The 18726-nt window shown below is 39.2% G+C and overlaps 1 protein-coding gene across 9 annotated transcripts in view; it reads right to left on the bottom strand.

The window, feature by feature from the left end:
• Window positions 1-16193, bottom strand: part of LNPK (lunapark, ER junction formation factor) — a 43628-nt gene extending 27435 nt beyond the window's left edge. Inside the window, exons 1-6 of one of the 9 annotated variants that reach the window (XM_052791349.1) lie at window positions 16115-16193; window positions 12021-12102; window positions 10734-10778; window positions 9341-9528; window positions 5988-6046; window positions 2716-2756 (exon numbers count right to left, since the gene is read on the bottom strand). In XM_052791349.1, coding sequence (XP_052647309.1) covers window positions 2716-2756; window positions 5988-6046; window positions 9341-9528; window positions 10734-10778; window positions 12021-12047 — 360 coding nt within the window. In that variant the 5' untranslated portion in view covers window positions 12048-12102; window positions 16115-16193. Of the gene's footprint in view, window positions 1-2715; window positions 2757-5987; window positions 6047-9340; window positions 9529-10733; window positions 10779-12020; window positions 12103-12458; window positions 12478-14823; window positions 15129-15249; window positions 15742-16001; window positions 16020-16114 lie in introns of those variants that run through there. The other 8 variants (XM_052791356.1, XM_052791354.1, XM_052791358.1 and 5 more) reach the window with 8 other exon arrangements.
• Window positions 16194-18726: the final 2533 nt, after the last annotated feature.

The raw sequence follows: 18726 nt of genomic DNA, 5'->3' as shown, positions 1-18726 counted from the left end.
ATGTCATTAGAGAAAAGGTGGGCCACATGCCTGTAAAACATAAGTACTGTAACATTTTTCAAAAGGGCAATTGTCTTCAATATAAGATTTCTCCAGCAATCAGGTAGCTGAGCTGCAATGAAGTGAAAAAACCATAGCTGTTATGCCAGGCTGATAGTGCCTAGACAACAATTTGCGTTACAAATAAACAGGAAATACATAATTTACTTATGCCAGGTACTTTGAGGATCACAATGTAAATATCTTAGTAACTAATCCTATTTGCAAACTCAGTAGCAAATCAGAATCCGACAGGGAAAAATTCCTCTCCCTCCCTCCTTCCCATTATTTTACTTGGTAAAGGTTTTTATTTTGTTTCACTAAAAAGGTGTTGCTACAGTTATTTATAGCCACAGATAGTCCTAAGGAAGTTAATCCAAAACAAAACCAAATCCGAGTATTATCAAAACCAAATTATTACAGAACGCAACTTTAAGAGTGTTTTTATCTAAAATACAAATTATATTCTGTCTCATTACCTGCATCCACTTTCAGCTCATTTCAACACGGTAGGTTTCATGTATGATGATCTAATTTTAATGCTTAATTGAATACCTTTAAATTATGATGAAACTCCCGAGTCAATCTCCTGAGTAAAAAATACCAACACCATGCTGATTCAAGAGGTTGCAGTAAGTCTTCTGTTTCTGGTTCCTTGCTAGGAACCAGGCACCCACAAGATCAGGAGGTAATCCTGCACCTTTTATTCCCCTCAGATTGAAAAATAGCTCAGTTATAGGTTATTGGACTTCCTAGAATGCTGTTTTACTAATCCTATTTAGAACTTTGTCTTTAATGATTAAAGCTTGACATGCATATATACTAATGGCAATTTATATTTCCAAGTTTAAACTCTCCATAGTTACACTATAATTTCTGTATTGTTCACAAAGTATTCATGCAGTTTAACTACCGCCTGCTCTTCTACAATGTTGTCTTGATTTTTTGCATATGCAAAATACACATTTACGTCTTGTTTCAACAGCATCAATTCCCAAAGTAAAAACTCTTCCCTTTATAAACCAGCTTTTTCCTAATGTTTTATTCAACACCTTTTCTCTGAAGTGCTTCTCACACACAAAAACTCAGCATTACTAGATCTTCTAGAATAAATACAAAGATTTTCATGATTACAGAAAAATAAACTTAAACTGAAACAAAGGCTTTACATTTAAGACTCCAAAAGCTGCTTTGTTCTCCATTGTGCTGCTTCTGTTCCAAGACCCTTCCCTCCAAAGCTACCCAATGACTATGTAAATTGGAGAGATTAACTAATTTAAGTATTTTTCATAAAATAAAATTAAAAACATAGTTGTCATACTCATTTATTTCATTCTCAGAAAATATAAGCCTCTCCAACCGCTTTTTATCACCTCTCCAACCAAAGGACACTCCCATTTAATAGATTCTTTAATATAAAGATTAGCAGATAAAAATGTTAGCAAATCCTCTTCACCAAAGGACAATCACATAATTAGGTTACAGGTTATCATTTTTACATCTACATTTTAAAAGCGATAAAATACAGAGTGTAAGATCAGTGAAATCTGTTTCCCCTGTAAAGGCCATATAATACCAGACTCTTACCTGACTCCTTTTTGGGAGCTTTGTTGTGGTTTTTCTATTAATTTAGCTACAATGGCAAAATCCAGAAGGCATGAGGTGAACACTTTGGGACACTCATTAACAATAAAACCTCATAATAAAACTTTTGGAGTTTTCTGGGGGAGGAGGGGCTCTTTTGTTGGCAGGGGCGGGGGGGGTGGTGGGGTTTTTTTATGTTTTGGTGGTGGTGGTTTTAAGTTTTGCCTTGCAAGGCAGGAGATGAAGCTAACAACATAAGTCAACAGAGAACTTCCTTATGGAATGATTGAGTAGAAAGGAAACAGCTTTCAGTGTTACAAACTTTGCAAAGAGTGCAAGTTATCCAAGACTTAGAATCTTTTCCATCCTAAATTTGCCTTACTGAGATTAAGTGTTGATCCAGTTGAAGCAAGTAACAGTATGAAACTGGTGCATGCCAGGTAACTCATCCACACAGCTCACAAAATAGATGACCTCAAGACAACCAATAGGATTGATACATGACAAGATGAATTTTTTAGCAGAAAGAATGTAATGGAAGAAATATATAGTACAAAAATTAAGATGGAGGAGGATGGGAAATAAGTGGTCACGCAGTTAAGATATCATCAAATAACAGAATATTGTTTAAGAAGCGAATCCAGACAAGATAGTAGTCCTTTTTGCCATTTATGAACAAGATATTAAGTGACAGAGTAACTATCATAGTTGCACTCTATGTTCTTAAATCAGTGCAACATCTTATGTTTTTTTATAATCCTAAAAGTATTCAACAATGACTAGGTGAAAGCATACATTTTACTTTTCTGACAAAACAGGATCACTTTACATAGATGTAGCAACACTAAAACAGTAGGTTTAAGTTAAACTACAAGGAGACAATTTATTCTCATATGCAAGCAGTCCTTTGTAATTTTGGGGTAAGGAAAACATTGTGTGGTACTACAAAATGTATCAAAACAGAGGAACGGTAATAATTTCACCTCCCTCCCTTTGCTCTTCACCTATATATTACAATCAAACTCAACTTGTAGAGATGCAAAACCACTTTAGTGGACCATAACAACTAACTTTTCTTGAAGTTTTACTTACTATTTTTTTCTTTTGAGATTTTAAATCTTCCAGCGCATCATCTAAAAGAAGGACATCATATATTAGTTTTCAAATATAAATAAGAGATAATTTCAGCACACTCTAAACACTTGACTACGCCCTGTGAGATCAGGAAAAATTATGCACTGACCACTACCAACCCTACAACATTAGTAAACTTTGTGTAAAATAACCAAAGTCTTTATGTGAAAATAAATCATTTTAAATGCTGAAATTGCTTATAAATTATAGCCCACTTTTATCACTTTACAGTTATAACTATTAAAAAGTTTTATGTACCATTTCCTCATTAAGCAAACCAATTCTAGCCAGTGCCCTGCTTTGACCTACATTAAAACTAGTACAACAATGGACCAAATACACTTAATCTCATGAGTCAAACTACAGAAAAAAAGCTTGAGGTCTAAGTATTAATATATCTGAGTACCAGATTTACTGGCTTCAGTATTTCACGTAAGCCTCTTAACACATGCTAGTTTCAAATGCCGGGTCAATTCTGAGCTTCAAATCTCAATCTGTTTTACCCTTTCAATACTTTCAGTCTACAGCAAAAACCCCAGTTTTGTAAGAAAAGCTACCAGATCATTTTACTACTAAATGTTAAAAGACTGTTACAACTCATAGGCACAGCACCTAACCTCTCTAAAAGGAAAGGAAAGAAGAAAGGTCAAATGCACATGGGATTTTCCTTTAAGTCAATGCTTGCAGCTTGGCACTCATGGAAAACTCACTGTAATAAACGATCACCTAATATAGAAGATATTCTCTTGATAAATCTGTTTTCTACTACCTCCTTCACAGCAAGAAGAGTTTTACAAAAAACTTTACAACTTATTCCCCTTCTCAGCTCTACTGGACACCAGCAGTTCACTTCCTGTAAGATATAGCTATTTTTACTCATTTTTCAGTTTTCAAAAAAAGAAAAAGCTTTATAGAACTACAAGAAACAAAACCAAAACCCACCAAAGTAAATATATATAAATAAAGATACAAAAAAGTATGTAAGTATGCTATACACACTTTTTAAAGTTACTTCAGGAACACTACCATTACTTGAAAATAAGGGAACGCATAATTACTTGAACTTTTCCAGAATGTAGAAACCCATTTTGATAAACCACTTTATTAAATGTACAAAATACCAAAACTGTGCATGTACATATTTGAAAGTTTATGCAATGAAAGGGTAACTACAACAATCCCTTAAGACAAATAGGACATGGAACAAGACCATATTTTACACTGGCCTGAACCAGAGAAGATAGACAATTCCAGGAATTGTGCATCTTCAAATTAATAAGGTACCTCCCTCCACCAAATTTTACATTTATATTAGAACACTGCCTCTCATATAGCCCCACAGAGATTAGCACCTTGAAATGCACTGCAATGCAGCATGGTATCATGCAGCCAAACAAATAGCACAATACAGTCAGCTGTTAACAAGTTACTTAAGAAACAGAAGCTGCTTTTGGTACAGAAATGCGTAAAACATCTTCAAGCATAGCCTCCCACAAAGCAATGCAATCAGTTTAAAATGTGGGCATTTGTTTCTGATCACTTTACCTCCTGTGTTCAACAAGAACCTCATGAAACACCTGCCCCTTCAAACGTGACCAAATGGCAATTACTGCAAAGTACTCTCAAGAAACCAATATGTCTCATCTTAATTAAACCTACAGAAAAGAATTCATACTAGAGAAGTCAATACCTGCAAGATACCTCATTTATTTTCCCCACACTTCGGGACAGATCTGCCTAAATCTTCCTCAACAGTTCTTTGCCTGACCAGTCTTAAAAACCGAAATTCTGTAATCTCTCTACGTCACCTTCCCTAGTGTCTCAGTAGGAGTTTTCCACATTCAGAGCATGGCTCCCAAAACTGGTGTATGCTGGTAATCCAGCATAGAGCTTTATAGTACTAAATAATCATCTCCAGTGACTCAAAGTGTTATATTAACTTATCCCAGAATCAAAGGCTAGCTTTGAGACACTCAGTTGCCAGTTTGCTCTCTCAGCTGTGTTTTCTCCTGCTTTACTGCTGTAACTCTTGCACTGCGCATTTGATTTCTCTTTTCCGAATACAGGACTTATATCTTTCAGGTAAAACACTTGATTTTTACCTGATCTCTGGAACAATGCAGAAATAATTCCTTTTGGCATGTTCTAACTTCTACTAAAAGCCTTTATACACAGGTTCAACAAAAGCACTAAACTTGCTTGTATGCTAAAAACAGCAATAAAAGACACTTAAGCAAACTAGAAAAACATACATACTTTTTTTTTCTTATCCAGCCACTAAATGCAAATATATATTCACCTTAGAAATGAATCACACAGCACCACAGAATATATGGACAACTTTATTTCTACATAAAAATGTATGTCCTATGCTTGCATATCAAATGCAAACATTAAGAAAAATTCCAAAAGTGATGTTTAACTCGTAAGCTGTCACAAATTAAATACATCATGTTGTTCTGCAAGTCATAAAACATAGTGCAACATTGAGGTTTTCCTGTATTATTGCTCACATCACCATGAGATATTGTTACAGGCTGGACTACTTTGAAAGAAGTCTCAAATGAATTCTAACTACTGCAGACAAGTGTCACAGATGCAGTTTTTAAGTTCTGCATTAGAATGAACCTGCATGTTCTTTAACAACTTTTTACATATATTTGAACACCTGCATTACCTTTGGTTTTGTTACATGACTCCAAATTTTCCTTAGCTCTCAAAACAGCACAAAAACACCTGCTTATCCCTTTTCCACTCAGGAAAATATAAGTAGGCTTTGGAGAACTTGGGAGAGAAAAGCTATCTTGACAAATAAATTAAACACATCTGCTATAAATCTCTTCTCTTGTACATAAAGATAACAGATTAAGACTGCTGGAATACTTGCAAGGTGCAGGTATTAAGGGAACTACCGCTATTGTTTATATTTCCTTCCCCTCATTCCTACTTCTACACCACATTTTATTCCATTACACTTTGAAACATGCAAAGACAGGAGAAAGTTACCACAATTCTGCAAGTGAAGTGAAAGATTAAGCAGTTTCCTTCCTGTTCTTTCAAGAATTGTGTGGTAGAAACAACAGTTTAGCTAATGCTACCCATTTTAGCATCAACCAAAAGGCTACTCTTCTTTTCCTGGAAGCCAAATTATCCAAAATATTTATATTTTCATAGCAAGTATCACTCCCAACTAGTTCCGTATGCTAAAAAAAGACAGAAAAAATACTTACTATTCCTTTCTGTCCTTTTGGAAAAGAAAAAAATGAGCAGTGTTCTTATAAACCAGATTCTTTAAAACAGAAAGAAGAAATATATTAATTAAAATATATTACAGTAACCATTTCTGAAGTCATTTAGCAAAAGAAGGCTTACCAGATGAGATTTAACTTTGCAAATACAAAGAACAGAAATCTTCAAACAATATTTATACAGAAAAACAAAAATTAAATTAGTATCTTGTCAACAAGACATCAACATTGATCTAAATAAAATCCTCCTGTCTATTAAAATTGAACCAAGTATTACTATAGGTAGAAATACTAAGGAACCAGCAGCAAGTAACATCATCGCTTGCTAAAATGTTCAGTGGGAACTTTTTAAAAATCAGGGTATGTGCAGCTAGCTGAAAATTACTTAGTCATCACTGCTTATTTGATAGATTTATGATGCATGTTATCCAGAAAACCAAGCTTACCAGCTAAAGCCCAAAATTAAGACCCAGGAGATTTGTGGGAAGAATTCAATACCAATGAAAACCATGAGATACAGCTATTGTACAAATGCTCTCCTAAGCAGAGTTAACTGACCTGACTCCTGGCGATTTTAGAGAGCTCTGAATCCACAGTTTCCATAGGGTTTCAGCTGACTTAGCTCAAACAATGGAGCAGTTTATCTGTGCTCAAGATAAAGTTAAACTGATCTATGACCATTTTACATTTGAAAGGTCTCTCTGCAATCATCAGGACTTCATTTGTTTTAAAGCTTAGAATTGCTTATAATTATTAAGTTGACACTTTTCCTGGCAAATTATTCAGCCTAAGCCAAGGGCAAATCTCATACTTCAAGCCCTTCCAAGCATCTTACCCAAAACCGTCCTAGTGCCAAGCACTATATAATAAAGCCTGAAGTAGCAATGTTTCACTTAAGAACAAAAAAAAAATTCTTCAAGGCTAGAAAGGTTCTCTGAATAACAGCTAGTGTAAGAAAGCAGGCAAAAGGCTATGAGATTTCAAATAGTTTTGACTTAATTCATAAGAACATCTTTTGCATTTATATAATGGTTGCCCAGTTCAAAATGCTTTCAAGTATTAACAATAAAACCTGAGTTAGGTAAGTTAGACAAGATAACTGAAATTTGAGAGTAAGCTATCCAAGGTCAGAGAAACAAAGAAATTTAACTATTCCATGTTCAAAGGTGTGCTGTAATAACTACTGTAAGAATACAGATGGCTTCACCTCCTTACATAATGCAAGATGTGTCTCTTCATAAGTAACAAAAAAGATAATTTTTTTACAGGGTTTGAATTGCCTTAAAGACTATGTTACACAGGCAAAAGCATTATTTCTTTTCTACCATATGTTTAATAAAGAGTCTTCTACCTAAAGCTGTATTCTAAGCTAATACATATATGGTAGGACTTCATAAAATAAAAAAACATTTCCTCTTTAAGAACTTTGAGGTGAAAGTTTAATAGCAGACCATTTCAGACCACATTTACAAATTAAAAACATATATCTCTGAAAATCAGAACATGCAAGATAAAACAGAATCTAATTCAAATGAAAATCATTCCAAGAAGAGCATCCTTCTAACATGTCAATATATTTCTTCAACTTTTCAGGTATTTCAATATACATTTAAAATTAATGATGTTATATATTTCTAGAACTTAAGTCACTCTACCAGCATCAGTAACTTGCTCAGACCCTGAGGGAATGACCTAAGGCAGAAATAAGTTGGTGACTGACTGACTGCAAGCTGGAAAAGGCAGACATATTCCAGTCTGATTAGGGCTGAAAAATCTCTAGAGCTATTACTGGGTGGCACCAGGCATTCAGCATGGAGTCACCTCTTGACCGAGAACAAAGACAAGCTGGCAGTTGCTTGCCATTGATATCTGCCAAAAAAAGCTGAAGGGGAATAGCTTAAGAGAAAAATCAGATAAACAGTTGCAAGACATAAGAGAACAACAGTCTAATTCTAAATGTTAGTAAGCTGATATCCAATTCAGAATTTTATAGAAAACCACTTTTCAGAAAAAAAAAAAAGAAGAAACAACAATTGGAGGACAAACTAGAGAATAAAAATCCAATGCAAAAATTCACACCACAGCACTAGAAGCCATCACCTTCAGTAATAAAAGTTTTCATTTCTACACTAATCCTAACAAACCTAAATAAAGGGAGGCTGGTAATACTTCCTCTTCTACAAGCCTTCCCTGTTAGCATGAGCAAGCCTCACATGCTAACAACAAAGACTTTCAAGTCCTTGCCCTTAAGAACCAAGTCAATTCATATTGCTGCCAAAGATTGATTTGAGCTTTAATTTCTATATTAATCCTTTCCAGTCAAGATATTGCTGCCCATGTATCTTCTCCACAGGATTCCTTAACAGCAGCATATTAGTACATTATGCATAACAGTATGACATACAAAAAGCATCTTCAAGTATTTTTTTTGCATATTATGTTATGCTGACCCACACTCAAACTTTCAAAGCCTTAAATATTTACATTTGACTTTGCCTTTCAAGTCTAAAGCTAAGGCACTGACAAGTCATGTTTTCATACAAAGATGCTGTACAAATATGGACAGTATGTACGATGTTCATTTCAGCAAATTAGTAAATGCACTGTGCTCCCCATCAGTAGAAAAGATGCTCAGTAGGCTGCTTCTCCTCCTTGATACTCTGGGGGAAGGGGAGGCAGGGAAGCAGCTGTTTAGTGAGGTAGAAGCCCATTTTTTTCATTTTTAGAAAAGCAGTTTTCTTAGAAAACAAAAGCCGCTCATGAGGATGAGCAGCCAATCAGCTCAGTGGAACAAAATAGCAGACAATATTTTCTCTTATTCACATCCAATGATGTTAGGATATTTTCTGGTTGAAGAAAATGGTCAATGATTTTCCAGAATAACAGCTAATTATGTAAAACCAGTCCTCAACATATTTAGGCTGATGACCTTTCAAGTCACATCTGTGTTAACAGTCACCTAATATGTAAAAGTTTCTCCATTCATTCTTGTATTTTTTTTTTCCCAATTTTATATGCTGCATTTTACATATAGACAACATACCTCTCTCTAGCCCTACTATAATTTTTGATAAGCCAAGTAACTTTAGATACTAACATCTTTTGATGGTAAGACTTAGTTCTACACTAAACCCAGACTCATGAGACATTTCCCTCAAAGAAAGCATCTGCCTAACTACTTGGATTTATTTTAAGAGAAAAAATTCAGCAAGTTATGACAACTCAAGGATCGTCAAAAGCAAACCCAAACCCCTGCTGAGATGTATTTTCCGTCTCCTTTTATCAAAGAGACAGCAGTTAGGAGGGGAAAAAAAAAAAAAGGTGTATTTACTTACATCAATGGAAATGCAAAAAATGGAAGTGTCATCATCAACCTTGCTGTCCATTCATCAGGAAGACACCACAAATATACAATTATGCACGTGATAAGGTAAAGAAGTGAAGAGTAGAGAAGCAGCCTTCCAACCCATAGTTTCTGTAGCCTCTGATTTTTTTCTCTAAATTCTTCTAATGTCTGTATTTCCTGTAAATAAATAGGGTTCAACCTTATTAGTGAAATTAGTAGGTGGTTTTACTAAGCTGTCTTTAAGTGTTTGCTAAAATTAGCCATATCAATTTAATACTTGGTTAGAAAAGTCAAGCAGCTTTTTGATAAATGACAATATTTGCCAAAGATAACTTTTATAGCATAAATACATCACGCTATTAAGGTTATGATATGGGCCACTTACACTGTATTAGCAGTAACACATTGCTATTAGGAAGAAGTATTACAAATCAGCGCTTTTTCCTATTTGTAATGCGTTAGTATATGTGGGACAAGTGGAAAACGCTAATATCTTATGAATGGCAGTTTCTATGATCACATAAATCACTACCAACCATACTTTGCATCCTAAAACTTTCATCAGGCACCTGTGGAATTTCAAACACTTCCAATACTTTTCTACTAACGTGGGAAATTGCTGAAACCTCTCCGTCATTTCACGTGTTTTCATTTCAGTATTTTCCTCACATTAAGAGTGAAATCCTGAACATCTGGATGATGCTTTTGGCATATTAATAAGTGATCAAGCAATGCTCTGCTATGTTACCATTTTGACTGCATTTTAAGTGACAACAGGAGTACTCACACTTTCATTAAAAGGAAAACAAAAAATATCAACAGCATATTTCAAAACAGTTAATTTCCCCATAGAGTACAGACATCTGTCACAAATGCTGGCTACAAATCACAATTGATTACTGAACCATCTAGTCAGTTATTCTGCCCCTGACCTTACTTACTACCACTACAGTTACAACTCTTACACTTTAAACCATACATTGAAGCTTTTCTAATGAGCCTGATGAATAGAACTTTGAATTAGTGACATTTTCCATTACACAGGATTTTAACCATTAGTTATAATTAAATTGCGTAATCAAGCCAACTTCACGTTCATTCCCATTTCAGGCTCTGTACAATATTTAAACTGTAGTTTCTCACTATCTATTATACAGTATGGTGTTTTTTAAATGACTAATAGTAAGGGGAAAAAAGGTAACAGTCCATCTGAAACTCAGAATCTCTAGTACATCCAACTGGAATAATTATCAAAATAATTTAAAATTCCATGACAGTATTTTACCTAATGTGAAAGAAATACATGACCAGCAAAAAGGATGCATAGTCCTAAACAAAAAAAAAAAAAAAATCAAACAAAACACCAAAAAGCAAATACATACCTTATCAATTTTTTCTAATACTTCTACAGTGGAAGGCTTTGCCTGCTTACAAGGGAAAGAACAAAGATGTTAATCTCACTAAAAAAGTCAGTATTTTGAGGATTACTGTACATTAACAGTTTCCTAACAAAAAACCCATATTCATAATAGATTAATATATTATCTATTTTACATAAATAATAGTGACAAATAGAAGGGACTGTAATGAACCACTATTTTACAGTTGGCATTACTATTAACTGAAGGCTCCTTTCCTACACCACAAAAGATGAAAACCTGTAATGCATGTACAGCAATAACGGATGTGTGGGTGGGAAGTAAAACAAGGAGAGAATTGATGAGTGGAGGGAATAGGAAAAACAAAGAGAATATATACAGGAAGCCCCAACCTGAGAACTTAAGCTTTTTATTACTATTCATTCCACACAAAGACACATGCTCTAAATAAATTATAAGCAACTGCAAATAAGTGTTATCATCTCCAGTAAAATTCCCCTTAGGAGCAACCTGGAATCCACCTTCTAGGAATCTTTCCTAATTTCTGAGACGTATAAAGCCACTATCTTGCCCTACCCCTCAGGCCACAAATTCATAAACCATAGGCCACACTGCATCATCATGAAAATGAGTTTCTATTACACAAAACTGACATTTCACCTAAACTTTTGCCCTTAAAGGAGTTTTGTATGGGAGCCTCCAAAATCAACTGATAATATGCAAAGGCAAACCTAGACTTGAACAACTCACACCTGCCAGGAGAGCAGTCAAAAACCTCATGCCTATTCCTCAAACTCAGTACACCATTCAATAATATACAAGCCAATAAAAACAGTTAGGAAGAAAGACTTGTATAGGTATAAGTAGCTATCAAAACACTTGTTAAAACAGACACAGAATGATATTCTGAATGTACCCATTTTGACCTAAAATAGCCACCAACTTTTCAAGTCACAGATGCTGCTGTATATCCCAATAAAGCACCACAAAACTATTTAGATTTTCAGAAAGAGTTAAAACTGTATTTGTATAAGTTAACCAAACCAGGGCCAGGCCTGGTATTGCAAAGGAAATAAAGGACAGACCCACAGTTTAACAGTTTAGGGATTTGGCAGAGAATATTTTTGGTCCTTATGTCTCACTACTGGACTTTTAAGGGACATACTAATGGGAAAAGTTTAGCACTAACAACCAGAATTAACAGTCAACCAACAGGCATTAAGAAACAGGTCCTGCATACTCCCATCTTCTAGACTAAAGATTATTATATTGTGACACAATTTTACTTACCCTCCATCTTGAAATTAATCCACCCATCTTCTATTGTGAACAAATGTTGGCAGAGCTATCAATCTTCTACAAGAATTCACAGCTAGAATTGAAGCATTAAGCACTTAGGAACAATCTAACAGCATAGTCCAAGATTCACGAATTTATTCCAATATCTAAAGGAATCAAAATATCACATAAAGCCATTGCCTAGTTATCTACCTATATGTTATTTTAAAATCCAGTCTTCTGTTTCATAGACTATCTTGTAAGTCAGTTGATCAGCCTTGATGTGGCCAAACTTATTTTTATTCTGGAAATATTTAACCAGAAGTAAGTCCTCAAAAACAGAGGCACAAAATAAGTGCTAAAAAGCCACCAAAATCCTCCAGCAGAAAAACAATTTTAAACACTTATTATTAGGCAGGATTATTTAAGAAACTGATTTCCAATTATTACCTCTGCTGCTCATAAGCATAACTCTTAATGTTCCTTTCCAGCTGTCACTCCAGGCATCCAGCATTAATATCCTACTATTTGTGAAAAAGTTAATCTCCAATAAATCTGCTTCCTTTTCATGCTCTCAACAACAAGAACGTATTAGATAGCACTATCGTTCTTCCTTTGTATGAATTTTTAAGTTCAAATAATCAGTTTCAAAGAGATCTCACTTGCTCTAGGAAAGCACTACATTGGCAGGTCTGCCCTGCACAAAACACACAGTACAGTCACCAGCACATCAAATGGTCCTAAAGCAATTCCAAAGGTGCAAAAGTAGCTCACCTCACCCTACACAAACCTGGAACCCAAGAACAGCACTAATTTGATGATCTGGGTCTAGGTTCCCAAAACAAAAGTGTAGCAACTTTCATTCAGCAGGTAGATGGAATCAATTGACTTGGAACCTTCGGATGGCAGAATTTCCCTCCAGTCACTTAATTTACAAGTTTTTACCCAGTGAATGAAAAAGTGATCAGTTCATAGCAACCCCAACAGTAAACTCATGCTCAATCCCAACTAGGACTCAAACCTTTTTTAACTCTGAAATGAAACACTAAGATTTAAAACAAAGCACTGACCCAGTTAAGCAGAAACGCAAGTGCTTATTATCTTGTTTATTAAGTTACCTTTGCCCAAAAATGAAAGATAAAGAAACCTAATCCCAATCCAAATTTGTTTCCAAATTATCTGAAGCTGTCAGAACAAATATAATATAATATAGGATACACATTGCTCACTAGCACAAATGCTACTGTAGTATGGTAACCTCTTCCCCTTTTAAGAAAGCCAAGGACTTCAGAATCCAGAACTGTAGGCCCTATGACTTCAAAAACCAATCCTTAAAGATGAGGAAATCCGTATTTGAAATGCCGCCAAAATGAAGCTAGAACAGATGGACAAATTAGCTCCGCCACTGCCAAATTACTAGCACAAAGGGGCGAGCTGCAGAAAAAGCACAATTACCCCTTGGACTCTTCAGTAAACTCTCAAAATAATCACTATTACAGCAACTCACCCCAGTAAAACAGCAGCAATGTTTTTCTTTCTCAAATACGCAATCTAACACTGAGAATTTTATACAGTTGTCACTTTGCAGTTACAGGTGAGTTTTTGCTTGACATGTATTGCAGTAGATCTGAGCAGACACTTTCTTTGCAAATATTTCTACAGAGACAGATAATATTTATTGCAAAACATTATGAAAGCTATGTCAAATAGCCAATCAAGAAGTTTGTAAACTTAGCACAAGCTTCCCAAATCTAGTTCACTTCCCTAGCACTGCCATTGCTGTTAGGAGCAATGGTAGCTCTCAGTCGTGGACATACTGAGACATGGAGATGCTCACATGGTCTTTTTGTGTGCCATTTTCCTTCAGGCCATAGTTTGAGAACCTCTGCAGTAGAAGTGTTAGAGGATCTTTTGGGCATAGGTTATTGTGAGCCATTGGTGACAGCAATCTTTGTCAATAACACATTCACAATGCTATCTCCACCTGTTTTTTAAAATATCTGGCAAATATCGGGAAGAGAAACGGGTTTGACAAGCGTCACCATGCACATAATTTTATATGAACTATGATGCTGACAGGCTTTACGTATGCTGCTCTGAAAGTCAGTAATACTACCAAAACCCTTCCCCAAAGAGGTATTTAAGGGATTAGGGCCACTAGATTCACGTTTACAGTTTAGTCACCAAATCCTTAGTTAGGAGATGGAGAATTTTCTATGGTTTCTGTGGAGGGCCTCAGATGTTTTCCTTCCCTCCCTCCCTTCTTTTCTTTTTGACATGACAACACAAACTGTCTTCAACTGCTTCAAATTCTCCTCGTTCCTCCTCACCTGCCACTCCGCATACCTAAGACTAATATCCTACTGTTCATGGTAAAAGTCCTCCTTCCTTCCCATGCTCTAACCATCAAATTATTGCATAGCACTTTTTCCTTCTGAAGACTGCATTTCTTTAGCACAGAGCTGTCCTTTCCAGTCACTGAGCACTGCTGCAGTTGGACTTATTTCCACAAACATTATCACGCATTTAATACACAAATAAGAGAGCTGCAACATTTCCTAGTCCTAGACTTAAAATAGACAACAGAAGTATTAAAAAACACTTAATGTAGAAGCTTAAGAAAACACTATTACCGATTTATTACCCAATTCTCAAAAAAAAAGATTTCCTGATAGCACCTCCTCTACCCCAAAAATATGCAATTTAATTAGCAAAAAGCAAAGCAACAGTGCCACAGTAAGAGTACCAGAGCAGAAAAAGTTTCTCTTTTAAAAGAGGGATGAATCACGCACAGTTACAGAAGTCATCCACCAACCTATTCATCCAGATGGAGAAAATAGTTTGATGATCTCATTACACTTTTATCAAGTCAGGCTCAAATTTCTTCAAGCTTGTTGTTAAGATGAAAAGCTCTCCAAAAAAATCAAAGTCTCCAAAATAAATTTTAATAACTGACGTGCTGAAATTCAAGACAGAATAACATCAAGACAAGTCATACTAGAAAAAAGGAAGTTAGAAACTTGAAATCAAGGCTTTCCATACCAACATACAGACCTTTTCCCTGTAGGAAAGGGTAATGCTCTTTAAATGAGGGGTTTTGTAAACTTAGCGACTTCATTTTATGTAAATATTTTCAGATATTTACCATTACAAAGAATACAAGCTCTACCTTTCAAATTTAATCTCCAGTTCTGCTCACAGAGTTTCCACCCAAATTCATGTTCTCCCACAATTTACTGACCTCAGGAACTTCCACATTGACCATAAAAAGTTTCTCCAGCTACAAGCGCTGTGGACAAGGAAACAAGCAAAACAAAACCAGGAACATCACCCACCACCTACTGCTAGCCTGTCCTAGCACCTCTCAGTTAAGACAAGTTGCTGACTTTTCTTCAACGTAAACTTCATTTTCAGCTGTTTCTCTCTGGAAGCGTCCCATTGAGATCCCATGCTTTGGAAAGCCTTAATTAAAAAGGCAAATTAGTTTCCACACCGGGACTCCAAAGCGATGGAGCAAGGAGTGGGTGGGTCGGGTCAGGCGCTTTTTCTGAAGCCCAGCCTTGTTTTGAAGCCTGCGAGGGCGGCCGCCCGCGGCCCGGGGAGCGAGCCCGAGGGCCCGCGGGCCGGGAGGACGGCGGCAGAGGTCAGCTCCGGCTCCCGCCGCCTGCATTCCGCCCGGCCACCCGGGAAAACCCCACGGCTCCGCCGCCTCCCCCCTGCTCCCGGCCGGGAGAGCGGGCGGGGAAGGCGCCCGCCGCCCCCTCCCCGCACCCGGTGGCTTCCTCTTCCGAGGCTGCGCCCCGGCCCGCCGCCGCCCAACTCCCCAGCAAGCCGCCCGGCTGCCGGTGGCGAGGCGGGAGAGGTCGGGGGCAGGGCACCGGCCGCCCGTCCTGCTCCGCTTCGGCCCCCGGGGACGCGGGGCCCGAGCCGGGTCACGCGCAGCACTGGGCGCCCCTCTCCCGCCACCCCGCCCACGGCGGAGCCATTCCCTACCGCGGAGTCGCTCGGGGCCGGGCCGGGCCGGGCCAGGCCAGGCCAGGCCGGGGCCGGGCCGGGCCGGGCCAGGCCAGGCCAGGCCAGGCCACTCCGCCCCCGCCAGCCCGTACCTGCCGCGGGCCGGGCCGCACATCCCGCCGCCGCCGCCGCCCGCCGAAGGAGGGGCGCGGCTGTCGGGGCGGCGCTCCCATCAGGCCCCGCGCGGCCCCGGCAGCCAATCAGCGCCTGGCTGCCGCGGGGTGCGCTGGAACAAGGGAGGGGCCGGGCCGCTGTGTGAGGCGGCGGGCGGAGGCCGAGGCCGAGGCGAGGCGGCGCGGCGCGGGCGGGCCCGTGCCCGTGCCCGTGCCCGTGCCCGTGCCCGTGCCCGTGCCCGTGCCCGTGCCCGTGCCCGTGCCCGTGCCCGTGCCCGTGCCCGTGCCCGTGCCCGTGCCCGTGCCCGTGCCCGTGCCCGTGCCCGTGCGGGGTTCCCCACCGCCCCTCGGAGCCCGGCGCGTCCGGGCGGTGGCACGGTACCCCGGGGGGGGGGGGTCGGAGGCGGTTATCGCCGTCCCGCAGCCACTGCCGGCGGGGCTGGGGAGGCCAGCCCGTCCTCCTGCGGTTCTCTCTGATACTTCCTTACAGGAAAAAGAGTGCTTTAACGCTAAAGCCTAGGAACACGAGGGTCAAACTGTCACGTGAAGGCTTGCAGCAGCCTCCTGACACTCTCGTGTTCGGCCCCTGCCAGTGAAGCAGGTGCTGACAAAGGGACGCTGTGCTGGACGTGTTTTCTCCGCGGCAGGCCCTGGAGTTGCCTCGGGGACACAGAAGACCACCGCTCTCCCAGTAGGCAACCGTTGAACTTACTTGGAGAGAAGCAGCACTCTATATTTCTTTAATTTACATTGCTGTAATAACGGCACTCTCTCTTTTGGTGCTCTACGTTATCAGTTTTCTTACGTGGCGTCCTTTCCTGGCTGACACCCGTCATCGCTTGCCCCATACCGAGAGGACTGTGGAACAGAGAATACTTGCTCTGTTTGCACTGTCTTTCTCATAAGGTCTTCAGTGCCCTGCTCAGAATTTTTGCCACTATGGCTACACGAGTGGGAGCATGTGCACAGATGTGGAAGAAAGTCCTTCAGAGTGCCCTGAAGTAGAAGCTGTATACCTTCAGCTGACCCTGCATTGTTGAACTCATTGTATGTAACAACGTATCATAACACAGCATATATATATGTTGGGGGGTTTCCAGTCATCGTAGGTTGACCACCAGCAGGTAAACACCCAGGCAGCCTCCTGCTCACTCCCCTTTAGTGGGATGGGGGAGAGACTAGGAAGAGTAAAAGCAAGAAAGCTTGTGGGTTGGGTTAAATGAGAGTTTAGTAAGTGAAGGAAAGAAAAAGAGTGATGCAAGGGAAATAACTCGCCACCTCCCACAAGCAGACCGATGCCCAGCCGGTCTTTGAGCAATTATCTACCCTGGAAGACAAAACCCCCCACCTTCTTATTCTGCTACCCCACTTTTATTGCTGACCATGATGTTATATGGTATGGAATATCCCTTTGGCCCATTTGGGTCTGCTGTCCTGGCTGTTTCCCTTCCCAACTTCTTGCCCACCCCCACCCTACTCACTAAGGGAGCAGAGCATGAAAAAGAGAAAGCCTTGACACCGCGCAAGTACTGTTCAGCAGTAGCCAAAACATTGCTGTGTTATCAGTGCTGTTTTAGTCACAGAATCCAAACCACAGCAGCATATGGGCTGCTGTGAAGAAAATCAACTCCATCCCAGCCAGACCCAGTACATCAATTTTAAAAAGAATTCAAATCCAAACAGAATAGGCAAGATTTTTAGGCCAGGGGAGGACAAACAAGATATCCCACCACTTTTCCAGGCAACACAATCAGCTTCAAGCTTTAAGTAGTAGAGCTGCTGAGTCTGATCATCTGCCAGGTATTCAGTCATAGTTTTGACTTTGGGAAATTAATCCTTTTAGCTTCTGCCAGGGTTCAGAGTGAATCTTGCTGCTCTGCATTATTAGCTAGTTACAATATCAGCTAAGTAACAACTTTAGCTGTGAATCATGGTCTAGAATGGGCTTCAAGTAGGTTCATTCAAACGCAAATAATGGCAGTCAATGCAGAGCCACTGACTATACTAGAAATGCTCTGCTCTCAATTACAGAGGTCATCTACAGCTTTATTTTCGCCATTGAGACCTAGACTGTTCCTTCCTTTCCAAGTGGAAAAAGACTCAGTGACTGAGCCTCTCCTCTTCAGCTTGCACCCTAGAGCCACATCTACTTAAATCCTTGTAGCAATGAATATTGCTCCACTGAGAGAATGTCTTCCTTTTTCCTTTCAGATGAAATACAGCTATAGTCCACTCCTGGTTTTGATACTTCAAAGTGGTATGTTGCTGGAAAGAAGCTGATTTAAATCTTCATCTTTAAGCTAACTTATTTAAGTGTACTAGCATATTTTTCCATGGTCTAGCATAGTATCCACTTAAAATAAACCCAAATAATGACAAAACCATATTTAAAGTCTTTTTTAAATGTTACAGCCAATACTGGCATCTCCAAGAAGCTTCTCCTCTTTTTTTCCCAGAATCGTAAGCATTTTTAAGTCACCGCAAAATCCAGCCCTTACTCAGGGCTGAACCAGAATTGTGAGGAAGATCCTAGACTCTACTTCTGTCCTTGGGCCCTGCTGCAGAACCCTTTTTTATGCAGGCCTCCTCCA

This window comes from Harpia harpyja, chromosome 7 (assembly GCF_026419915.1).
Source record: "Harpia harpyja isolate bHarHar1 chromosome 7, bHarHar1 primary haplotype, whole genome shotgun sequence".
NCBI lineage: Eukaryota > Metazoa > Chordata > Aves > Accipitriformes > Accipitridae > Harpia > Harpia harpyja.
This window is presented reverse-complemented; position numbering and strand designations above follow the sequence as displayed.